The sequence below is a fragment of the Pelophylax lessonae genome (assembly GCF_965119305.1).
Source record: "Pelophylax lessonae genome assembly, chromosome: 3".
Classification (NCBI taxonomy): Eukaryota; Metazoa; Chordata; class Amphibia; order Anura; family Ranidae; genus Pelophylax; species Pelophylax lessonae.
In genome coordinates this window covers 419653727-419673162 of record NC_138770.1, presented here as the reverse complement: position 1 = coordinate 419673162, position 19436 = coordinate 419653727, and the positions used below count along the sequence as shown (strand labels likewise).

General features: G+C 43.4%; 1 protein-coding gene across 1 annotated transcript in view; it reads right to left on the bottom strand.

Annotated features, from left to right (window-relative positions):
• Nucleotides 1–19436, bottom strand: part of RNF217 (ring finger protein 217) — a 144901-nt gene that overhangs the window by 38776 nt on the left and 86689 nt on the right. The window contains exon 2 of the mRNA XM_082252273.1: nucleotides 500–733. Coding sequence (XP_082108399.1) covers nucleotides 500–733 — 234 coding nt within the window. The remainder of the gene's footprint in view (nucleotides 1–499; nucleotides 734–19436) is intronic.

The following is a 19436-nucleotide window of genomic DNA, read 5'->3' as shown; positions in this document are numbered from 1 at the left end:
GTTAAGTCAATAGGTTGGTATGCTAAAAATGAATGTGATCCCTTCATAATCCTAAAGGGAATGTGTTCAGTTTGGTTCTAAAGAAAACAGGATTCAAAATCAGGCCGTTCCATGTGGCTACACAGACCAGCTAAATCAAACAGATGCCTCAACATTTATTCATGATTTTCTAATATGCTATAGTCTTTTCTTTCCCTGTGTCAAATCCGTTATGTGCTTTTCCCCTTTAAAAAGCTTTAAACATTCTTCAAGACGACATGAGAACAGTAGCATTTTATACAAAGTTGATTAATGTTGGTAAATTCTTTAAAAAATAAACTGAAAACCATAATATAAGCTAGGTATAACAGATGGTATTTAAACCTGTTCAGAACCATTTAGCCTGTAATTAAACATTTTTCGATCATTTCCCTGAAATTAAATGGCTGTTAATGCCACAGTAATCCATGTCCTACTTTTAGGATCACTAATCTGAGTGTCATTGGCTACACATGCTCACTTTGAACTTGCTCTCGGCTTTGGTCGGTGTTGGAATGTGACTCTTCCTTTTAAAGGTCGTAAAGTGCTTGCACTGTGGGCAGGGCTTGGTGCTGGAGTCGATGTGGCTAAGTTCCAGGAAGTACTTGTACTTGATGATGTCATCATGTGGCAGGCTGTATAAGATGGTGGATTCATCCAGATGTTTATTGCACTCAGTTATGGGGCATTTAATCTCCACTTGTCCAAGTTGCACCTGTGAAGTCAAAACATCAGAAGACGTTAAAATACATATTTATGGACTTGCCAGCTCATTAGTGTTAAAACTTCAGGAAAAAAAAAAAAACCCACTAATTAAGTTATTTAAAAAAAAAGTACATTTATTTTTAATTACCAGTAGTTAAAGTACCCAAATCTGACTTGTAATCTTTCCTCTTGTAAGCCATCATACAGAGCATCTCAAACTGGGAGACAGTGGGGCAAAACAAGGAGCTATTCTCCTGTGATGCATACACATATGCTGACAGGAGGAACGCGTAGGTTGACTTTTATTGTCATCTGTATCCTCATGTGAGATGTAAACTCACTTCCTGCCAGGATGACAGCGTGGACAAGGAAAAGGTGGGATCTCTCATGGATAGGGACACCTACACCATAATTTTTCTCTCTTGGTGTCAGACAGGACGCAAGTGTGTCCAAAGTAAGCGATAAAAACAGATTCCATATTCTTATTCATAAGCCTGGTACACACTATGGGTTTTTTCTAATTCAAACCAGCAAGTTAAAAAAAAAAAAAAAAAAGGTCTAACAATGGGTCCAAGGATTTCATCCCGAATGCCCTAGCCTGTAGAGGTCTGTGTGTCTCTCCATGGATATTCCTCCCCAGACCATCACTGACCAACCACCAAACCTGTCATGCTGAATGATGTTACAGGCAGAATAACATTTTCCACAGCTTCTCTAAACCCTTTCACGTCTGTCAAATGTGCGGAGGGTGAACCTGCCCTCTGTGAAAAGCACAGGGTGCCAGTGGTGGACCAGCCAATTCTGGTGTTCAATAGCAAATGCCAATCGAGCTCCATGGCGCTAGCCTGTGAGCACAAGGCCCACTAAAGGACCTTGGGCCCTAAAGGCCATCCTCAAAGTCTGTTTCTGATTGTTTGGTCAGAGACATTTACACCAGTGGCCTGCTGGAGGTCATTTTGTGGGGCTCTGGCGGTGCTCATCCTGTTCCTCCTTGCACAAAGGAGCAGATACTGGTCCTACTGATGGGTTAGGGACGTTCTATGGCCCTGTCCACCTCTCCTAACTGCCTGTCTCCTGGAATCTCCTCTTGCTCTTGTGCTGGGAGACACAGCAAACCTTCTGGCAATGCACATAATAATGTGCCATCCTGGAGGAGTTGGACTGCCTAAGAAACATCCATAGGGTCCAGATGTCGCCTCATGCTGCTAGTAGTTACACTAACCCTATCCAAATTCAAAACTAGTGAAAAACGGTCAGAAAAAGAGGAGTAGGGAAAAAAGTCAGTTGCCTTCAAATGTAAAACCATTCCGGTTTTGGAGGTCGTCTCATTTGGCGCTTTTCCACTGCATGGAACCGAATGGTTCGGCTCGCTTTTGTGCTTTTCCACTGCTGGTACCGCATGGTACGGTGTAGGAACGGTTCGGTACGGTTCCCGCGGCGCTTTTTCACTGCATGGAACCGAACGGTACGGCTCTCAAAAACAGTACCACCTCGATTGTGGTTCCAAGAGGTACCATACCCGGTACCATATCCCACAATCCTTTGCATGCAGTCACTACTAGCCACTGATTGGTCAGAGAATCCCACCCACTTAACTTTAGTACTACTTTAGTGGAAAAGCAAACCATACCGTACCGAACCGTTTCAACACCGTACCATGCGGTACCAGCAGTGGAAAAGCAAGCAGGGCCTAGTAAAGCAGAGCCGGTACTTGCAGTGGAAAAGTGCCATTAGTTACCCATCTAGTGCACCTTTTAATCTCATTAACACCAAAGCAGCTGAAACTGATTAACAGCCCCCTTTGCTACTACTTAACTGACCAGATAACTATCCCAGGAGTTAACTTGACTTGATGTTATATTCGTATTAAAAAGTGTTCCTTTAATTTTTTTGAGCAGTGTATTACATTTTTGTTTTTCGGTTTAGAAGCGCTTTAAATGGGAAGACTAGTGATGATTGCAGGGAACTACAAAGCTCCTTCAACTGGCTAATATACAAATCCCTACTTTTAATACAATACCACACATATGGAAGTACAAGTGTAAGATCACATAAAACAAAAAAAATGCAAACGCTGCCAAAATAATTAAAAATAGGCACTTAACCTGGACATACAAAGTTGGCAGTCGTACATAGCTACTGGCTAAGCTAAATTAAACCCAGCCAGTTGGCTATTTTTTCAAAAATCATTTGCAAAAGATGTCTGCTGCAAACCAAGTCCTAAAAACAGCCAGGTTTGGCATTCATCATCTTATGTCAGTCATAAATGAAAAAGTTGTATTAATAAAAACAATATACCAGTAACTATAAAAAAAAAAAAAAAGAAAGAAAACAAAAATTGCATGGTAACTTACGCACAATTTTAAACAATAGATTTTACAGAGGTCAAACTTCATCAATGTTGACTAAAGAACAGGGTTCTTGTTTTGCATGACATAGCCTAGTAAGAACTGGTGTAAGCCTAGGCAGGCAACTTGTGACCCACTGATGTCCTGTTTTAATCTGTTCAGCTCATATTAACATACGACTGACAATTCCAACCTATAGCATTGTCCTCTGTACAGATTGTCACAGAGCAGCAGAGGTTTAAAAGCTTAGTCATTCTTAATTACATTACATGCAAATGCACAAAAAAGGGCTCAGTGCCAGCTAGAGTAGCACACAAACCAATCCAACGAACGAGGATCTAATTATTCAGTATAGTATAAATAGACAAATTATAGGTAAAATCTAGTATGTGTCATTGCTTACATAAGAAGCCAGTATACATCATATGTCAGGATTAAACGCCAATGATTTGTGTTAAAGGACCTATTCATAAGATCATGCTCTTGGAGAATATGGTTTATATTTAATTAACAGTTGCCATCGAACTCCATATAATGAACACAATAGATCTCTCACTGGTTAACAATGTTACTTATCTCATTGCTAAGAAAAAGTGGTAGCAAACACCACTTGGACACTTGTACCAACAGGTACGTTTATAATAAAGCTTACCTGTAGGTTCAAGGAATATCTTCTAAATGTGCATCGCTTAGGAGATACCCTTTGTTTCTGCAGCCGGTGAGGTCACCGACACATGCACTCTAGAGGGACGGCATACTTTTTTTTTTTTCAACCTGAAAGAGAAACACATAATGAGTTAGTATGCATCGCATACTAGCTCATTATGAAATACTTACCTTAGAACGAGCCCCAGCCGTGCTGCCCGCTTACCTGTATGACGGGTTACATGTCCAGTCGCCCGTCTTCCGGGATCGCGGCATCCGGGCCATCTGATTGGCCAGAGCCATGGTGACGTCACTCCCACGCACGGGGCTCTGAAGGAAAGGCGCCAGCGGCCGTTCCTTCAGAGCGCATGCGCGAGTGATGTCACTGGCTGCATGTAAGGTAAATATCTCCTTAACGGTGCATGTTTAGGAGATATTTACAGTACCTATAGGTAAGCCTCATCATAGGCTTACCTATAGGTAAAAGTTGCAGAGGAGGGTTTACTTCCTCTTTAATGTCACTGCGGCTCTGCCATTCAAACGGCTGGAGACTGCAAACCCAGAAGGAAGACCAGGTGAAGATGGAAGCTCTGTCAGCAGTAACAGTGCTCCGCTGGAGGGCTTAGTTTTAAGATAAATTACATAGTTAATGTGGTTGAAAAAAAAAATGCACAAGTCCATCTAGTTCAACCGACACACAGAAAAAAAAAAAAAAGCCCAACACCCTTAAATAGAAAACATCCACATATACTAATCAATAGTGGTGCACCAAAATTAAAATTTCGGTGCCAAAACCAAAAGTTCAGGATGCACTTGCCACTTAACTTTTTAATTAACCGCTTGCCAACCAGCCATTGTAGTTTTACTGTCGGCTCTGTCCCGCAAAACGACTTACCTGTAGGTCGCTTTGCGGGACCACAAGCGGAGGCCCGCGCGCACGCTCATTGGCCACAGGGGAAGGTAATCAGCAGGTCCAGCAGCCGCGATTGCCGTCTCCCCATGGGGACAGAATGGTGGTCTGCCGTTGTTAACACGGCAGACCGCTGTTCTGTCAGTTATGAGAGACATATAGCGGAGGAGAGTAAAAAGAACCCCAAGAAGTTCTTTAAGTATATAAACAGTAAAAAAGCGAGGCCAGAACACATTGGCCCCATAAAAGATGACAAAGGAAATATGGCCACAGAGGACAGAGAAAAGGCGGAAGTGTTAAATCATTTCTTCTCTTCAGTCTTCACAAAAGAATCGGGGGGCTACACGAACCTAGCTTGTAAGGCCGAACTAAACAACACACCTCAGGAAATACCGCCATGGCTAACAGAAGATAGACTTAGAACTAAACTAGAGAAACTTAACATAAATAAATCACCGGGACCGGATGGCTTGCACCCGAGGGGTCTTAAAGAGCTCAGCCAGGTGATTGCCAGACCATTATTCTTGATCTTTAAGGATAGTTTACAGACGGGTATGGTGCCAGCTGATTGGAAAAAAGCCAACGTGGTACCAATATTTAAAAAGGGGCCGAGATGTATCCCGGGGAACTATAGGCCGGTCAGCCTAACATCGGTAGTCTGCAAGATTTTGGAGGGGATGTTAAGGGACCACATACAAGACTTTAGTAATGAAAACTGTATTAGTAGCAATCAGCATGGATTTATGAAAAATCGTTCTTGCCAAACCAATCTATTAACCTTCTACGATGAAGTAAGCTGCCACCTAGATAAAGGAAAGCCTGTGGATGTGGTGTATCTGGACTTTGCAAAGGTCTTTGACACCGTTCCCCACAAACGCTTACTGTACAAACTAAGGAAGGTAGGTATGGACCATAAGGTGAGTACCTGGATAGAGAACTGGCTCCAGGGGAGAGTTCAGAGTTCCATTAATGGGGAGTACTCGGATTGGGCGGGTGTGGAAAGTGGGGTCCCCCAGGGTTCTGTCCTGGGACCAATCCTGTTTAATTTATTCATAAATGATCTAGAGGGGGGGATATCTAGTACAATCTCAGTATTTGCAGATGATACTAAACTAAGCATGCCAATATCTTCTATGCAGGATGTGGAAACCTTGCAAGCGGACCTGAACAAAATAACGGGGTGGGCAACTACATGGCAGATGAGGTTTAATGTTGAAAAATGTAAAGTAATGCACTTTGGGGCCAAAAACCAGAAAGCAAGCTACTCACTAGGGGGGGGGGGGGAGCCTCTGGGTGAGTCTAGGATGGAAAAAGACCTGGGGGTACTGGTAGACAACAGGCTTGGCAGTGGCATGCAATGCCAAGCCGCTGCAAGTAAAGCCAACAGAATACTGGGATGTATAAAAAAGGGGATTCACTCCAGAAATAAAGAGATTATTCTCCCACTCTACAAGACTCTGGTCCGGCCACATCTTGAGTATGCTGTCCAGTTCTGGGCACCGGTCCTCAGGAAGGATGTGCTGGAACTGGAGAGAGTCCAGAGAAGGGTAACAAAAATAATTAGGGGAATGGAGGACATCAGCTATGAGGAAAGACTGCAAGCACTGAACCTATTCTCTCTGGAGAAGAGACGACTGAGGGGGGATATGATATCAATGTACAAATACTGTACTGGCGACCCTAGCATAAGGAACAAACTATTCAGAGAAAGAAGATACAATAAGACACGTGGCCACTCACTAAAACTAGAGGAAAGGCGGTTTAACCTTAAAATGCGTAAGGGGTTCTTCACTGTAAGAGCGGTAAGGATGTGGAATTCTCTTCCACAAGTAGTCGTATCAGCAGGGAGCATTGATAGTTTCAAAAAACTGTTAGATGGGCACCTTAGAGACCACAACATACAGGGTTATACAATGTACGGTTAAAAGCAAACACACACACACATCATAGGTTAAACTGGATGGACTGATGTCTTTTTTCAACCTCACCAACTATGTAACTATGTAACTATGATTACAGGGATCCTCTGTTCCTCTTATTTAGGAACACAGGTCTCTGTGTTTATGCAGCAAGCCCATCCCAATCACAGTTAGAAAGCACCTCCTAGGGACAGATTTAACCCTTTGATCACCCCTGGTGATAACCCCTTCCCTGCCAGTGTCATTATTAAAGTAACAGTGCATATTTTTAGCACTGATTACTGCAGTAATGTCACTGGTCCCCCCTCAAAAAAGTAAAAAATGTCAGGTGTCTGATCTGTCCGCCGCAGTCCCGCTAAAAATGGCTGATCGCAGCCATTACTAGTAAAAATAAATAAATAAAAATTACAAATCTTTTCACTAGTTTGTAGACGCGATACCCAATTTTATTAGGGTACAGCGTCGCACGACCGCGCAATTGTCAGTTAAAATAACGCAGTGCCGTATCGCAAAAAATGCCCTGGTTATTAAGGGGGTAAATGCTTCTGGTCCAGAAGTGATAAATATTATTTAAATGAATATGAATTTGCCGGCCATTAATCGGCACCTTTTGAAGAGGTGTTAAAAATCCTGCTTGTTGCATGTTTTGGCAAATCGCACCTCCCCATTGAAAAGCATTGAAAATGCAGCAACGGCGCATCAAAAATGCACCAGTGTTGTGTTATTGATGAATTTTTTGGGGCCGAAATTTTGGTGCATCACTACTATCAAATAACCATAGTTGATCAGGAGGAAGAAAAATGTATGTCTTCCTCAATATGAGATGTAGACGCATACTAACATTAACTGAGAGGGCGAAGTGTTTTTTTTTTTCTTTTTACTGCAAGTAACTTATAGGGAGAAGTTTAACAAAATGTACTACATTTTTAAACAATGCCTTTGAATTTTTGGGTCCCACATTCTTCAGACTACTGTAGATACCACAAGCATTTTATAACTTGGTAATATAATTGGTCCAAAAAAGAAATATTTAAGATAAAAAATTATGCATCTATATTCCTATATATCTATCACACACTTCACAATATTCTATCCCCCATTCCCCAAAACTACCAGCAGCTAGTAAAATATATAGGTTGATTTTTGATATTTTTAAAAAGGCCAAAACCATGCCATTATATATATATATAAAAAAACAAAAAAACAAAACAAAATGTGCATTTGCTAATAGTTTAGGGCACTGAAATGCATTGTGTATTTACAATGCGATTCACCGTCCAAATATGTTGTTATACTTATTACTTATATAACTTTACTTATGTGAAATGCCACATTTACATAAAGTATCAAAAGAAGATTAAGGTGGTTATGCAAGTCTCATGAAATAATAATTAGCGCAGCTTTTGTTACAGGTTGGACATTTTAGATGTACTCCAGGTAACAAGAGAACCGTCTGAAAACAAGCTATTACAAGCTTTTAATCTCTTTGAGCATAGCAGTGACAGCCAACTTGTGTAGACAGGTGGGTTTAATGAAACCGATCATTAATTACTGCTATGAAACCTCCTGGCAAGAGCCTGTTATGTAGAAGCTTACTGACTTTTTCCCGTTCATCTGTAAAAGTTATTGAGTATCACAAATACACCCCAGTGAAAGTTATGCTTTAAGGCTTCATATACACTGGGCAAGAAAAAGCTCCTTTTACAGGGGTTTGACTTTTTTTGTCCTTTCAACCTGTAGAAGCAGCTCTATGTTAGCCTATGGTTCCATGCACATTTGGGCGTTTACAAAGAAGCGTTTACAGGCTGAAAAAAAAAGTGCGTTTTTGAGAGGAGCTTCCGAAAAAATTGGATTTTTGACTTACCATAAAATCCATTTCTCTGATGTTTATTGACAGACATAGCTCCTGAGAATCTTGACCAGTGTGTTATACTGCCCCCTACAGGAGTAGGACACTAGGCAGAAAAAAAAAAAAAGACCCGACTAACTCTTATGGGCAGTCCCAGGAGGTGTACTCCCCTTCTCTGCAATAGGTACTCCGTTTTGTCACAAGCAGTGTTAGAACTCCATAGAGGGGCGGGTGGTGTGTCAGTCAATGAACATCAGAGAAATTAATTTTACGGTAAGTCAAAAATCCCATTTTTTCTTTCGTTCAATGATGAACACAGCTCCTGAGAATCTTGACCAGTGGGACGTCCCAAAGCAGTGTCAAAACATGAGAGGTGGAAAAAATTCCCAAAGGCTAAACGGTAGCCAACCAGGTAACAGGAGCTCAACAAAAAACTGGAGCCTACCTGAAAATAACTCCTCCAAAGAGGGAACAGACCCGATTAGGAGATAATCGCAGCATGCAAATTTGGCGTTTCTCCAGAGGAAGGAACACTCTGGCTAGAGCCCAGAGTCAGACCCAGATATTCCAACTTTGTAGAAGGAACTAGAGCAGACTTCTGACAATTCAGAAGCCAGAAGAACTCCTTTAAAGTCCGTATAGTGATTTCCACGTTGTCCACCAGAGCAGTAGGGAATTCCGCTCGCAGGTGGTGGTGATCCAAGTAACCCAGCACTGCAATCCCCTGCTGACATAATGCCAGCACCGGGGTCAACACTTTTGTGAAGACCCGAGGAGGGGAGGCGTGACCAAATGGTAAAGACACAAACTGATAATGCTCCTCCCTCATGGCAAAGTGGAGGAAACGCTGGCGACAGACACATATTGGAGTTTGTAAGTAAGCATCCTTGATGTCAATAGAAGGAAATCCCCCTGATGCAGGGATGCCACCACCATGCGAATGGACTACATTCTGAACTTCTGTACCCGCACAAAGCAGTTCAGGGCCTTGAGATCCAGAATTGGATGCACCTTGCCCTCTTTCTTTGGGACCGTGACAGGTTTAAAATAAAACTCCTGAAAATGTTCCGAGGTCGGATCTGGGACAATCACCCCCTGAAGTAACAGGTCTTGCATTGCCCCATTGAGATATTGTAATCTGTCCGGGCACAGGCGCACATTGGAAGGAAAGAAACTTTCCAGAGGGTAAGAACAATACTCGATCTTATAGCCGGCCCATATCACTTTGTGGACCCACTTGTCTTGCACCAAGGAGGTCCAGGGGCTCGGAAATCAGCACAGTCCCCCCACCCCAGGCACGGGTGAGAGTGCACCTTCATGCAGACTGAGCCTTGTCAGCGGGTCTGGAGAATCCCGCTCTCAGCTTGTCAGATCAAGGTCGCTTGGATCCTCCCGAAGAGGCGTTGAAAGTCTTTAAACCCTTGTCAGCCAACCCTGAGGGACAAAAAAAACACTTTTTTTTGTCCCTCAGGGTTGTAACGCAAACGGGGGAGGAGCCTGCACGTCATCACGCTGATTCCCAGAGGTTGCAGGAAGTGTTGTAATGTCCAGAAAGTCCGCACTGCTTAAGTGCTTGACAATGTAAGTGCGATTTCATCTTTTGTGTTAATAAATAGCCTTTATAAAGACAGAGCACTAGATCTCCTTTTATATTTTTTACACCGGATGCCTTATATGTCCGGAGAGCGTATCTGGAGGCGGTGATAGGAGAGCTTACCAGGCGACTGGGATTTACCCAAAACGTGTTTGACTCTCAGGAGTCTGTCTCTGAGGTGAGCTGCTAACCTTACACTTGGCACTAGGATCACTTGGAGTGAAGCATGCAGCACCTTTGATTACACTCGCAGATGTAGATTTCAGTTATTACTGTGTCACTTTATTTTCACTGTGTATTGGGACTTTATATTATCACGGTTCACTTTTTTTTTTGATATCATATCTTTGTTTGGAGAAGATTCTTGGTCACTTTATAAATATAAATATATACTAATTAATTTATTTATCACATAGTGATTGTTTTTATTCACTTAGCGCAGCAATATTATTTTTCAACTGGATCTAGATTATTCAGCCCGTCACCCAGTCCGGCAGTTGATTATAGATCTCACAGGAAAATACCAGGAGAGAAAAAAAAATAAAAAATCTAAAAAGAAAAAATTGCCAGGACCATAGGAGCTAGGTCCTTACTCCTGACTAGGCAGTATAAAACTAAAAAAACTAAAACTAAAAAAAGTACCTATAACAAACTAAAAAAATTACCTATAACAGAGAGACGGAGTATACCTCCTGGGGCTGCCCATTACAGTAGTCTTTTTCTGCCAAGTGTCCTACTCCTGTAGGGGGCAGTATAACCCACTGGTCAAGATTCTCAGGAGCTGTGTCCATCAATGAACGAAAGAGAAAAAGGCTTGAAGTGCATAAACGCCCTAGGCCTCGCCATACTTCCGGCTCTGCAACTGTGAGAGAGCTATGGCTCACATACACAGAAGCCATACTGTTGTTAATCCCACCTCTCCTTACCTCTTGCCCATTCAAATAAAGCCTTGCATTTCATAAAGGATTTATACAATATTGTCAAAGGAAAGCTTTACTTGACACGTGTGAAAATTATTGTTTTTTTTGTTTTAATTCTATGGCTTGAGAGCAGTGCAGCAGCCCTTATTGATTTCAATATTTTCTAAGCTGTTCACCAAAAAAAAAAAAAAAAAAGTACAGCTTAACAACGACTGTATGTATATTTCACAGTACATTAAATACAGAACATTATAAACAATAGAAAACAATTACAATTGTTACAGCTGTTGAGTAGTCCACCATACACAAATTTTAAACTGCTGTGCCGTATAGCCAAAAATGACCGACCAACTAACAAATTAATAGACAGAACGTCTACCCTTATCTCTAGCACTTCTGTGCTCTGCTGTAGACTACATGGCGTCACATTAAGATCTTATCCATTACAGCTGCTGTCTTCAGCCACAGTATGACAACCAAATCAGCTACCACAAGAGTGATGCTAGAATGCATCTGCAGAGTCCATCAGGATTCAGCCACTAGTTCATATGCCTTACTAAGCACTCTATTCAGACGCTTTCCCACAACTAAGCACTCCCAAGGTGGCAGTCACTGGAAAGGACATCATTGTGCAGTTCCATCTCTATTCTTGCATCAGTGGATTGCTTTTATAAGAATGTCTATCTTGTAAGAATGTCTAGTTGAAAACAGACACATCACTTAGAAGATGTATATGCACACACAACCCTAATTCCAAAAAAGTTGGGATGCTGTGTAAAATCTACATAAAAGTAGAATGCAATGATTTGCAGATCTCATAAACCCATATTTTAGTCACAATAAGAAACATATTTTATACAAATGTATAAACTGAGAAAATATACCACTTTAAAGGGGAAGTCCACCCTAACACTTAAATCGCTACATCTACAGGCATCCACGATCTAAGACTATCCTACCTAGCCCTGTAAAGAAGAAATCAGTATACATACCCGTTTTGAAGCCAATCGGTCCTGTCTCCAGCAGCGAAAGTTCTGCAGAGGACACGGCCGACAATAGCTGTGAAATTAATGGGAAGGGATGTCACCTGTAGAGTTACTATGGCACTCCCGTTTTTGGCTACCTCCTCTGCACCCGCCTCCACAGCGATGTCGCCACTGACAGCTTAGCATGGGACTGGATCAGCTTTTTCTTCTTTGCAGGGCTAGATAGGTTAGTCTTAGATCGTGGATGCCTGCAGATGTAGCGATTTTAGTGCCAAGGTGAACTCTCCCCTCCCCCTTAACCTCTTGCTGACCACCCCAACATATACGTAGTGCAGGGAGCGGCCCCTCTGCACAAAATCACATACAAGTACATGATTTCGCACTTTTTGGTCTGTGTCGCACATGCCCGTGACCCGCTGTGATTGGACACAGCAGGAGCCAATCAGCAAGTCTGGCAGGCCTAATATACACCTGGACCCACTGATCGTTCCCGACAGAGGCAAAACAGCAAGCGGCCTATTTAACCAGCTCTGGACCGCCTACTGCATATATACTGCGGCAGAGCGGCCCGGTTGTGCAAAATTATGTACATGATTTTTTGCAGGAGATGCTGGGGGCGCGCGCCGCCGGAGCGCCGTGGCCACTGTTATTTGACATCGCGGGAGCCAATCACCCGGTCCGGCTGCCACGATGCCTGCTGGGACCCGCTGATTATTCAGCGGAAAGACAGAAAGGCAGTTTGCCTACGTAAACAAGGCAGGCTGCTGTTTAGTCAGGAAGGAAAAAATAGATCTTGTGTTTCAGCTAAGCTGTAACAGAGACCTCGCTTTTCCTCCAGTGCATCCACTGCCCCCACAGCTAAAAATCACTGCTTGGGAGCACACTTAACCACTTGATCGCCTCTGATGTTAACCCCTTCCCTGCCAGTATCATTAGTACAGTAACAGTGCATATTTTTTTTAGCACTGATCACCGCATTGGTCTCACTGGTCCCCAAAAAAGTGTTACTTAGTGTCCGATTTGTCCATCGCAATGTTGCAGTCCTGCTATAAGTTGCTGATCGTAGTCATTACTAGTAAAAAATAAATAAAAATTCCATAAAAATATCACATCGTTTGTAGACACTAACTTTTGGGCAAACCAATCAATATATGCTTATTGGGATTTTTTTCCCAAAAACATGTAGCAGAATACATATTGGCCTAAATGTATAAAGAAATTAGATTTTTTTACATTTTTTTTATTGGATGTGTTTTATAGCAGAAAGTAAAAATAGGATTTTTGTACTCACTGTAAAATTATTTTCTCAGAGTTCATTGACAGACACAGCTCCATATATTTTCCAGCATAGGCTGCCCTCTACAGGAGTACGACTAGTCAGACAACTCAAAAGCTTGGCTACGTCCTCAGCTGGCATAACCCCCCTCTCTGCTTAAGATGCTCCGTTTTGTAACAAGCAGTTACAGAAGCTCCTTAGAGGAGTGGGTGCTGTGTCTGTCAATGAACTCAGAGAAAAGGATTTTACAGTGAGTACAAAAATCCTTTTTTCTCTTCTGTTCATTGGCAGACACAGCTCCATATTCTTCGCATAGGGTTGTCCTAAAGCAGTGCCAAATGTGAGGGGTGGGAATAACAAACCCAAGGCTAAACACAAGAAAATCCAGGTAACTGTAGCTCAACTAGAACAGGATCCCAACCTGAAATACACCCTCAAGAGGAAAAAACGGACCTTCTGGAGGAGACAACCGCAGATGTCAAAACATCCACTTCGAAAAGTATGCACCAATTACCAAGTGGCCGCAATGCACACCTGTGCCACTAACGCATGATGACAGATGGCCCAAGAAGCACTAAGTGCCCAAGTAGAATGTGCCATCACAGGGAAAGGGGGGAACCTGACCCATAAGCGAATAAGCCTGGGTCACCGTCTGTCTGATCTATCTAGAAATGGTAGCAGAGGAAGCCCCTTCCGCTGCCTGTCCGTAATCACAAAGGGTGAGTCTTACCCCGAAGGACTCATTGGCTGCCAAATAGCTCGAAAATCTTCCAGAGTATAAAAGGCAAATACCCTGGGATGAGTCAGCCTGGGACACAAGGATGGCAGCACAATGTCCTCATTCAAATGGAAATCAGAAACAACCTTTGGGAGGAACGACGGCCGTGGTCGCAGGACCACCTTATCCCAAGTGAATTACCAGATAGAGGGAACGACAAGACAAAGCAGCCAGCTTCAACACCCTGCGAGCAGAGGGGGTAGCCACCAAAAAAGCCACCTTTTGTGACAGCGTAAGGAAAGGGATCTCCCGTATTTTATCAAAGGGAGGTTTTTAAAGAACCAACAGAACCAGGTCAAAATCCCACTGTGGCAGAAGAGAACTTACAGGAGGAGTAAAATGATTAACCCCCTGAAGGTATGTACGGCCCAATGAATGGGAAGCCAAAGGTCTTTCAAATAAGACTGCCAAGGCAGACACTTGCCCTGTCACAGTTCTCAGAGCCAGTTTCTGATTCAACCCTGTTGAAGAAAGGCCAGACCTCACACCTGGAAATGTATGCCTTCCACATCCGATGATAAAGCTTTTGAGATGTAGATTTCCTTACCTTCAACATGGTTGGAATTACTGTGCCAGACAAGCCCCTATCCTTCAGCACCTGGCTCTCAACAGCCAGGCTGTCAAAGCCAACGACTGTAAAACAGGATGGAAGATCGGCCCTTGAGACAAGAGATCGACCCTGAGGGGAAGCCTCCAGGAGACATCAGCAAACAGTCGCACCAGGTTTGCGTAGCAAGACCGGCAAGGCCATTTCTAGACCAAACAAAATGACCGGAATCCCTGCATCCTCTATCCTGCGTAGAAGTCACGGGAGAAGCTGAAACGAAGGAAAGGCGTAAATCACATCTGCGGCGTCTGCCAAAGGATCTCGCATCCCGGTCACGAACCTCAGAACCTGTTGAGCCAGGACACCAACACAGCCACCTCGGGGGTGCCCCACTGCAGACACGTCCGAATGATGGGACTATTCCTCCTGGTCCAACGTCTGATGACTGAGGTAATCAGCCTGCCAATTTTCCACGCCAGAAATGTGCATGGCAGAGAGGGCAAGAACAATTTGCCCACCAGAGAATGCTGGACACCTCCAGGGCTGCTAACACACTCCTTGTGCCGCCTTTTCAAGGAGGCCCGCATAGGAGGCCACAAATGGACCCCCCTAAGGGAGGCCACCCACCGCTAATGCGATAAGACCCATAGACAGGCTACCTCCACAGAGCCGCTCGTGAAGGCGGGGATGCCCCACAGCTCCCTGGCAGCTTAACCTGCCTGGGGCCCTGTTCTCCCACCCCCCCCCACCCCCAGAGCCGCCCTACAAGAAGGGGGTGGCCTAGTAGGCTGCAAAGCTGCGGCCTGAATTTTCGGGCGCCCGGCCGCGTGAGCCTGATCCGTGGGGGACCTGCGACCAGCCAGGGGAGCGGAGGGGAGATGGATGTCCCAAGGTAAAATGGCGGCATTAGCTGCCACAAATGGGGCCGCCCCATACAAGGTCCAGCCAGTAGGCCACAAAGCCACAATCTAAATTTTCAGACTGCCCGACTGTGTGGTACTCAAACCCATGGATACTGGGCCACCTGCCTCCCAACTGTCCCAAGGGGACCCAAAAGGGTCACCCACCCCATTGAAGGCCCACTGGGGACAACGGGGACAGCGTTCCTGCAGGCACCAAGGCCAGGGGCACCCACAGCCTGGGCACCAGCCATCCCCCCACCATGAGCACAGGCAGACCAGCCATCTCAATGCGACTCAGGCCGAGACCCAGTCATATGCAACCATGAGAGACGTTTAACTCGCGGGCCAATCCCCCAGGCAGTGAGGCTATGTCGCGGCCGACCAAGAGGGGACCATTGGAACTGTAATAGTCGAGCCCATCACTCAGCTTGGCAGTTGCTAGAAGATCCCCACAGGAAAAAACAAACAGCAAAATAATAAACAAAATTAGTCTAGGTCCTACTCCTGAACTAGGCAAACAAAAACTGAGTATCTCTAAGCAGAGAGGGTGGTTATGCCAGCTGAGGACTTCCTACACGGTGAAGGCAAGCTTTTGTGTTGTTTGCCCAGTCCTACTCCTGTAGAGGGCAGCATAAACCTATGGTGAAGAATATGTAGCTGTGTCTGTCAATGAAGGGAAGAAAATTTTAATTTTTTTTTATTTTTTATTTTAGATTGGTCTTTGTTTATAGGGCAAAAAAAAAAAAAAAACACATAGGTGAATAAATACCACCAAAAGAAAGCTCTATTTGTGGGAAAAAAAGGACATCAATTTTATTTGTGTACGGCGTCACACGACCACGCAATTATCAGTTAACCTCTCTGGCGGTAATCCCGAGTGTGGCTCAGGGTTAATTTGCAGTACCAAAAGCGGTAACCCCGAGCCACACTCGGAATTACCCTGTAGTGAAACCTACCTTGTCCCTGTGATCCCCGGATGTCCTCCTGCTGTGTCCTCCAGTCAATGTCGGCATCCATCTTCCGGGTTCCCTTTCCTGCGAGAGCAGCAACGTGGGGGGTTGTCGGACTCAGGCGGGAAATTTAAAAAGACAACACATGACGAACACATTGTAATACAATGTTAGTGGATTACATTACTGTGTGAAACCATGTCACCTCAGTTTTATACCTAGTGCTTTGTCCAGTGCCCTGCCTGCACTTTTAATGTTCTTTCTGCCTGGAAACTTGAAAACGCCCATGGCGTCCAAAAAGCGTTCTTTTAGGACAAAAGTGGTTTTAGATGAGCTATAAAACAGTGATAGTGAATTAGAATTACTTGAAGAATTGAGTGATAGTGATTTGTGGGGAAATTCGTCATCAGACAGTGACAGTGACAACAGCGACGATTCTGGGACTGAGCTCAGTGATGTGTAAACTTGGTGATCTATTGACTGTGGTACAGATAAGGCAGCAACCCCAAGATTCCCATTTACTGGAGCACCTGGTATGAAAGTAGACATTGAACACGACAACCCCTTGGCATACTTACAATTATTTCTGACCGATGAGGTTATTGAAAAAATTGTTACTGAGGCAAACCAATACAAAGAGCAACAATTCGGTAATCCATAATACAGCAACTATGGAATGGCAACCTCTTCCGTTCTTTCACTCATTGAGCCATTGCTAAATCAGGGCTATTGCGTAACAACTGACAACTTTTATACATCTCCTGAACGTTATGAGTTTCTTCTGCAAAACAAAACCGATGCCTATTGAACCGTTAGGGCTAACCAGCGCAACGTGCCACAAACGTTTGGCAATAGGCAGCTGAAGACTGGAAAAATGGTTGCCTGGCAGAAAGGCAAAATGATGGTACAGTAAACCCCCCTCCATTGCAGGGGTTACGTTCCGGACCCAGCCACGAAAAGTGAAAATCCGCGAAATAGAAAAACCCTATTAAAATGCATTGTAGGCATGTTTTTTTTACTGTCACTGTACGTGTAAAAGCATTTTAAGGTCTTTAAACACACTTTTAAAACAATAGAAACTAATTTAAACACATAAAAGATACTGAGAGACATAGCAAGAGCTATGGAAAACACAAAAATATTTCATTTTTAATGATTTATATAGTAAAACAACATTACAAAAAAAAAACGCAATATACATGGACCGCAAAAACGGAACCACGATGGAGCGGGGGTTTACTGTACTGCGATGGCGTGACAAGGAAGATATGTCCCTAATGAGTACAGTTAATAATACCTCCACTGTTATTGTACGCACGAAAGGTGGGAAAGAAATCATGAAGCCACAAGTAGTGATAAACTACAATAACTCCATAGGAGGTGTCGACAGAGCTGACCTGCAATGACATTCTACCCAGCAATGAGGACACAGCAAAAGAAGTACTACAAGAAGATCTTCAGACATCTTCTTGAGCAATGCTTGTGGAATGCCTACATTCTGCTTACAAAAAAAAGTGACAAGTCCGATTCATTCCGACTTCTTTTGGAAAGTTGCTGAACGTATCTTTGTGAACCATCAAACACCATCAATGGCTGTGAATAGAGCTGGACATCGTGCTGTTGGCGTTGTCAACCCGGAACGCCTGACTGGTCGTCACTTCATGGACTACATCCTACCAACCGAAAAAAAGTCAGCACCTACAAGGATGTGCGTGGTTTGTTGCGCGAAGCGAGATGACAGTGGAAGGAAAATCCGAAAGGAAACCAGGTTCCATTGTCCTGATTGCGACGTCTGACTTTGTGCAGTCCCAGGTTTCAAAAATGTTAATACCCGGGATGTTTACTAAACCAATATGCAGGGTCTAGTTTTACAGTGAAAAGTAATATTGCACCCTTGCTTGGACAGATTTAAGTGTTTTTAGTTTGTTTACATTACAATTACTATTAAATTACAATTTATGATTTTGTGTTTCATACTTTATCAAACCTGGGATCTCTACTTGTCTCTTGTTTGGACAGATTTAAGGGAGTTATTCCTAAGAATTACAGGCTTACAATATAAAACAACAGATTTCCATGCAAAACAATGTACCACTTTGACATTCAGAAATACTGCCATAATCAGACTGCCAGGGAGGTTAAAGTAATGCAGTGCCGTATCACAAAAAATGGTCATAATGTGGGGGGGGGGGGGGGGTAAACCTTCTGGAGATGAAGTGGTTAGGTAAAAAAATAAGGTAATTTTGATTGAAGCAACACATCTCATAAAAGTTGGGATAGCACAACAAATAGCTAGCAAAGAGATGTAGGCTTTTGAACTAAGCACTGATAAGCTGGAAGGTCCCTTTGCTCTTTAGGCTACATTCACACCTAAGCATAGCGTTTTCACACGTTTTTTACCGCGATTTTTACCAAGATTTACAGGAGTTTTTACAGGCGTTTTTTGTGCAGGGGTTTTTAGATTGAATAGAGACCAATGGAAAACGCCTGTAATCTGCCCAAAAAGAAGCTCATGTGAGCGTTGGGCATTTTGCTCACAGCGTCAAAACGCTCAGATGTGAACAGGGGCCATTGAAATTAATAGGATTTGTCTTGTTGGGCGTTTTGAGAGCTGATCCTAGAGCAGAAAAACTCCCCAAAAACGCCCCAAAACGCCTACATGTGAACGGAGCCTTAGTCCAGAGGACGCAGCACCCATGATTACCAAAAAGAATATCAAATTTTGATTTGTATGACCACACAACAGTTTTCCACTTTGCAACTTCCACTTCTCTGAACTTTGGCCCGGAGAAGATGGTGGTATTTCTGAATCATGTTCAGATATGGCTGGTTCTTTGCATGATAGAGATTTAGCTTGCATTTTTGGATAGCAAAGTGAACTTTATTCACAGACAGTGATTTTTGGAAGTATTCCTGTCTGGAGCTCATGCAAGTATGTACATTACAGAATCATGCCTATTTTGTTAATGCAGTGAGGTCCCAAAGATCACTGGCATCCAAATATTGTGTTTTGCACTTGCCCCTTGTGCACAGAGATTTCTCCACATTTTCTGAATCTTTTCATGATATTATGTACTGTAAATGAGGAT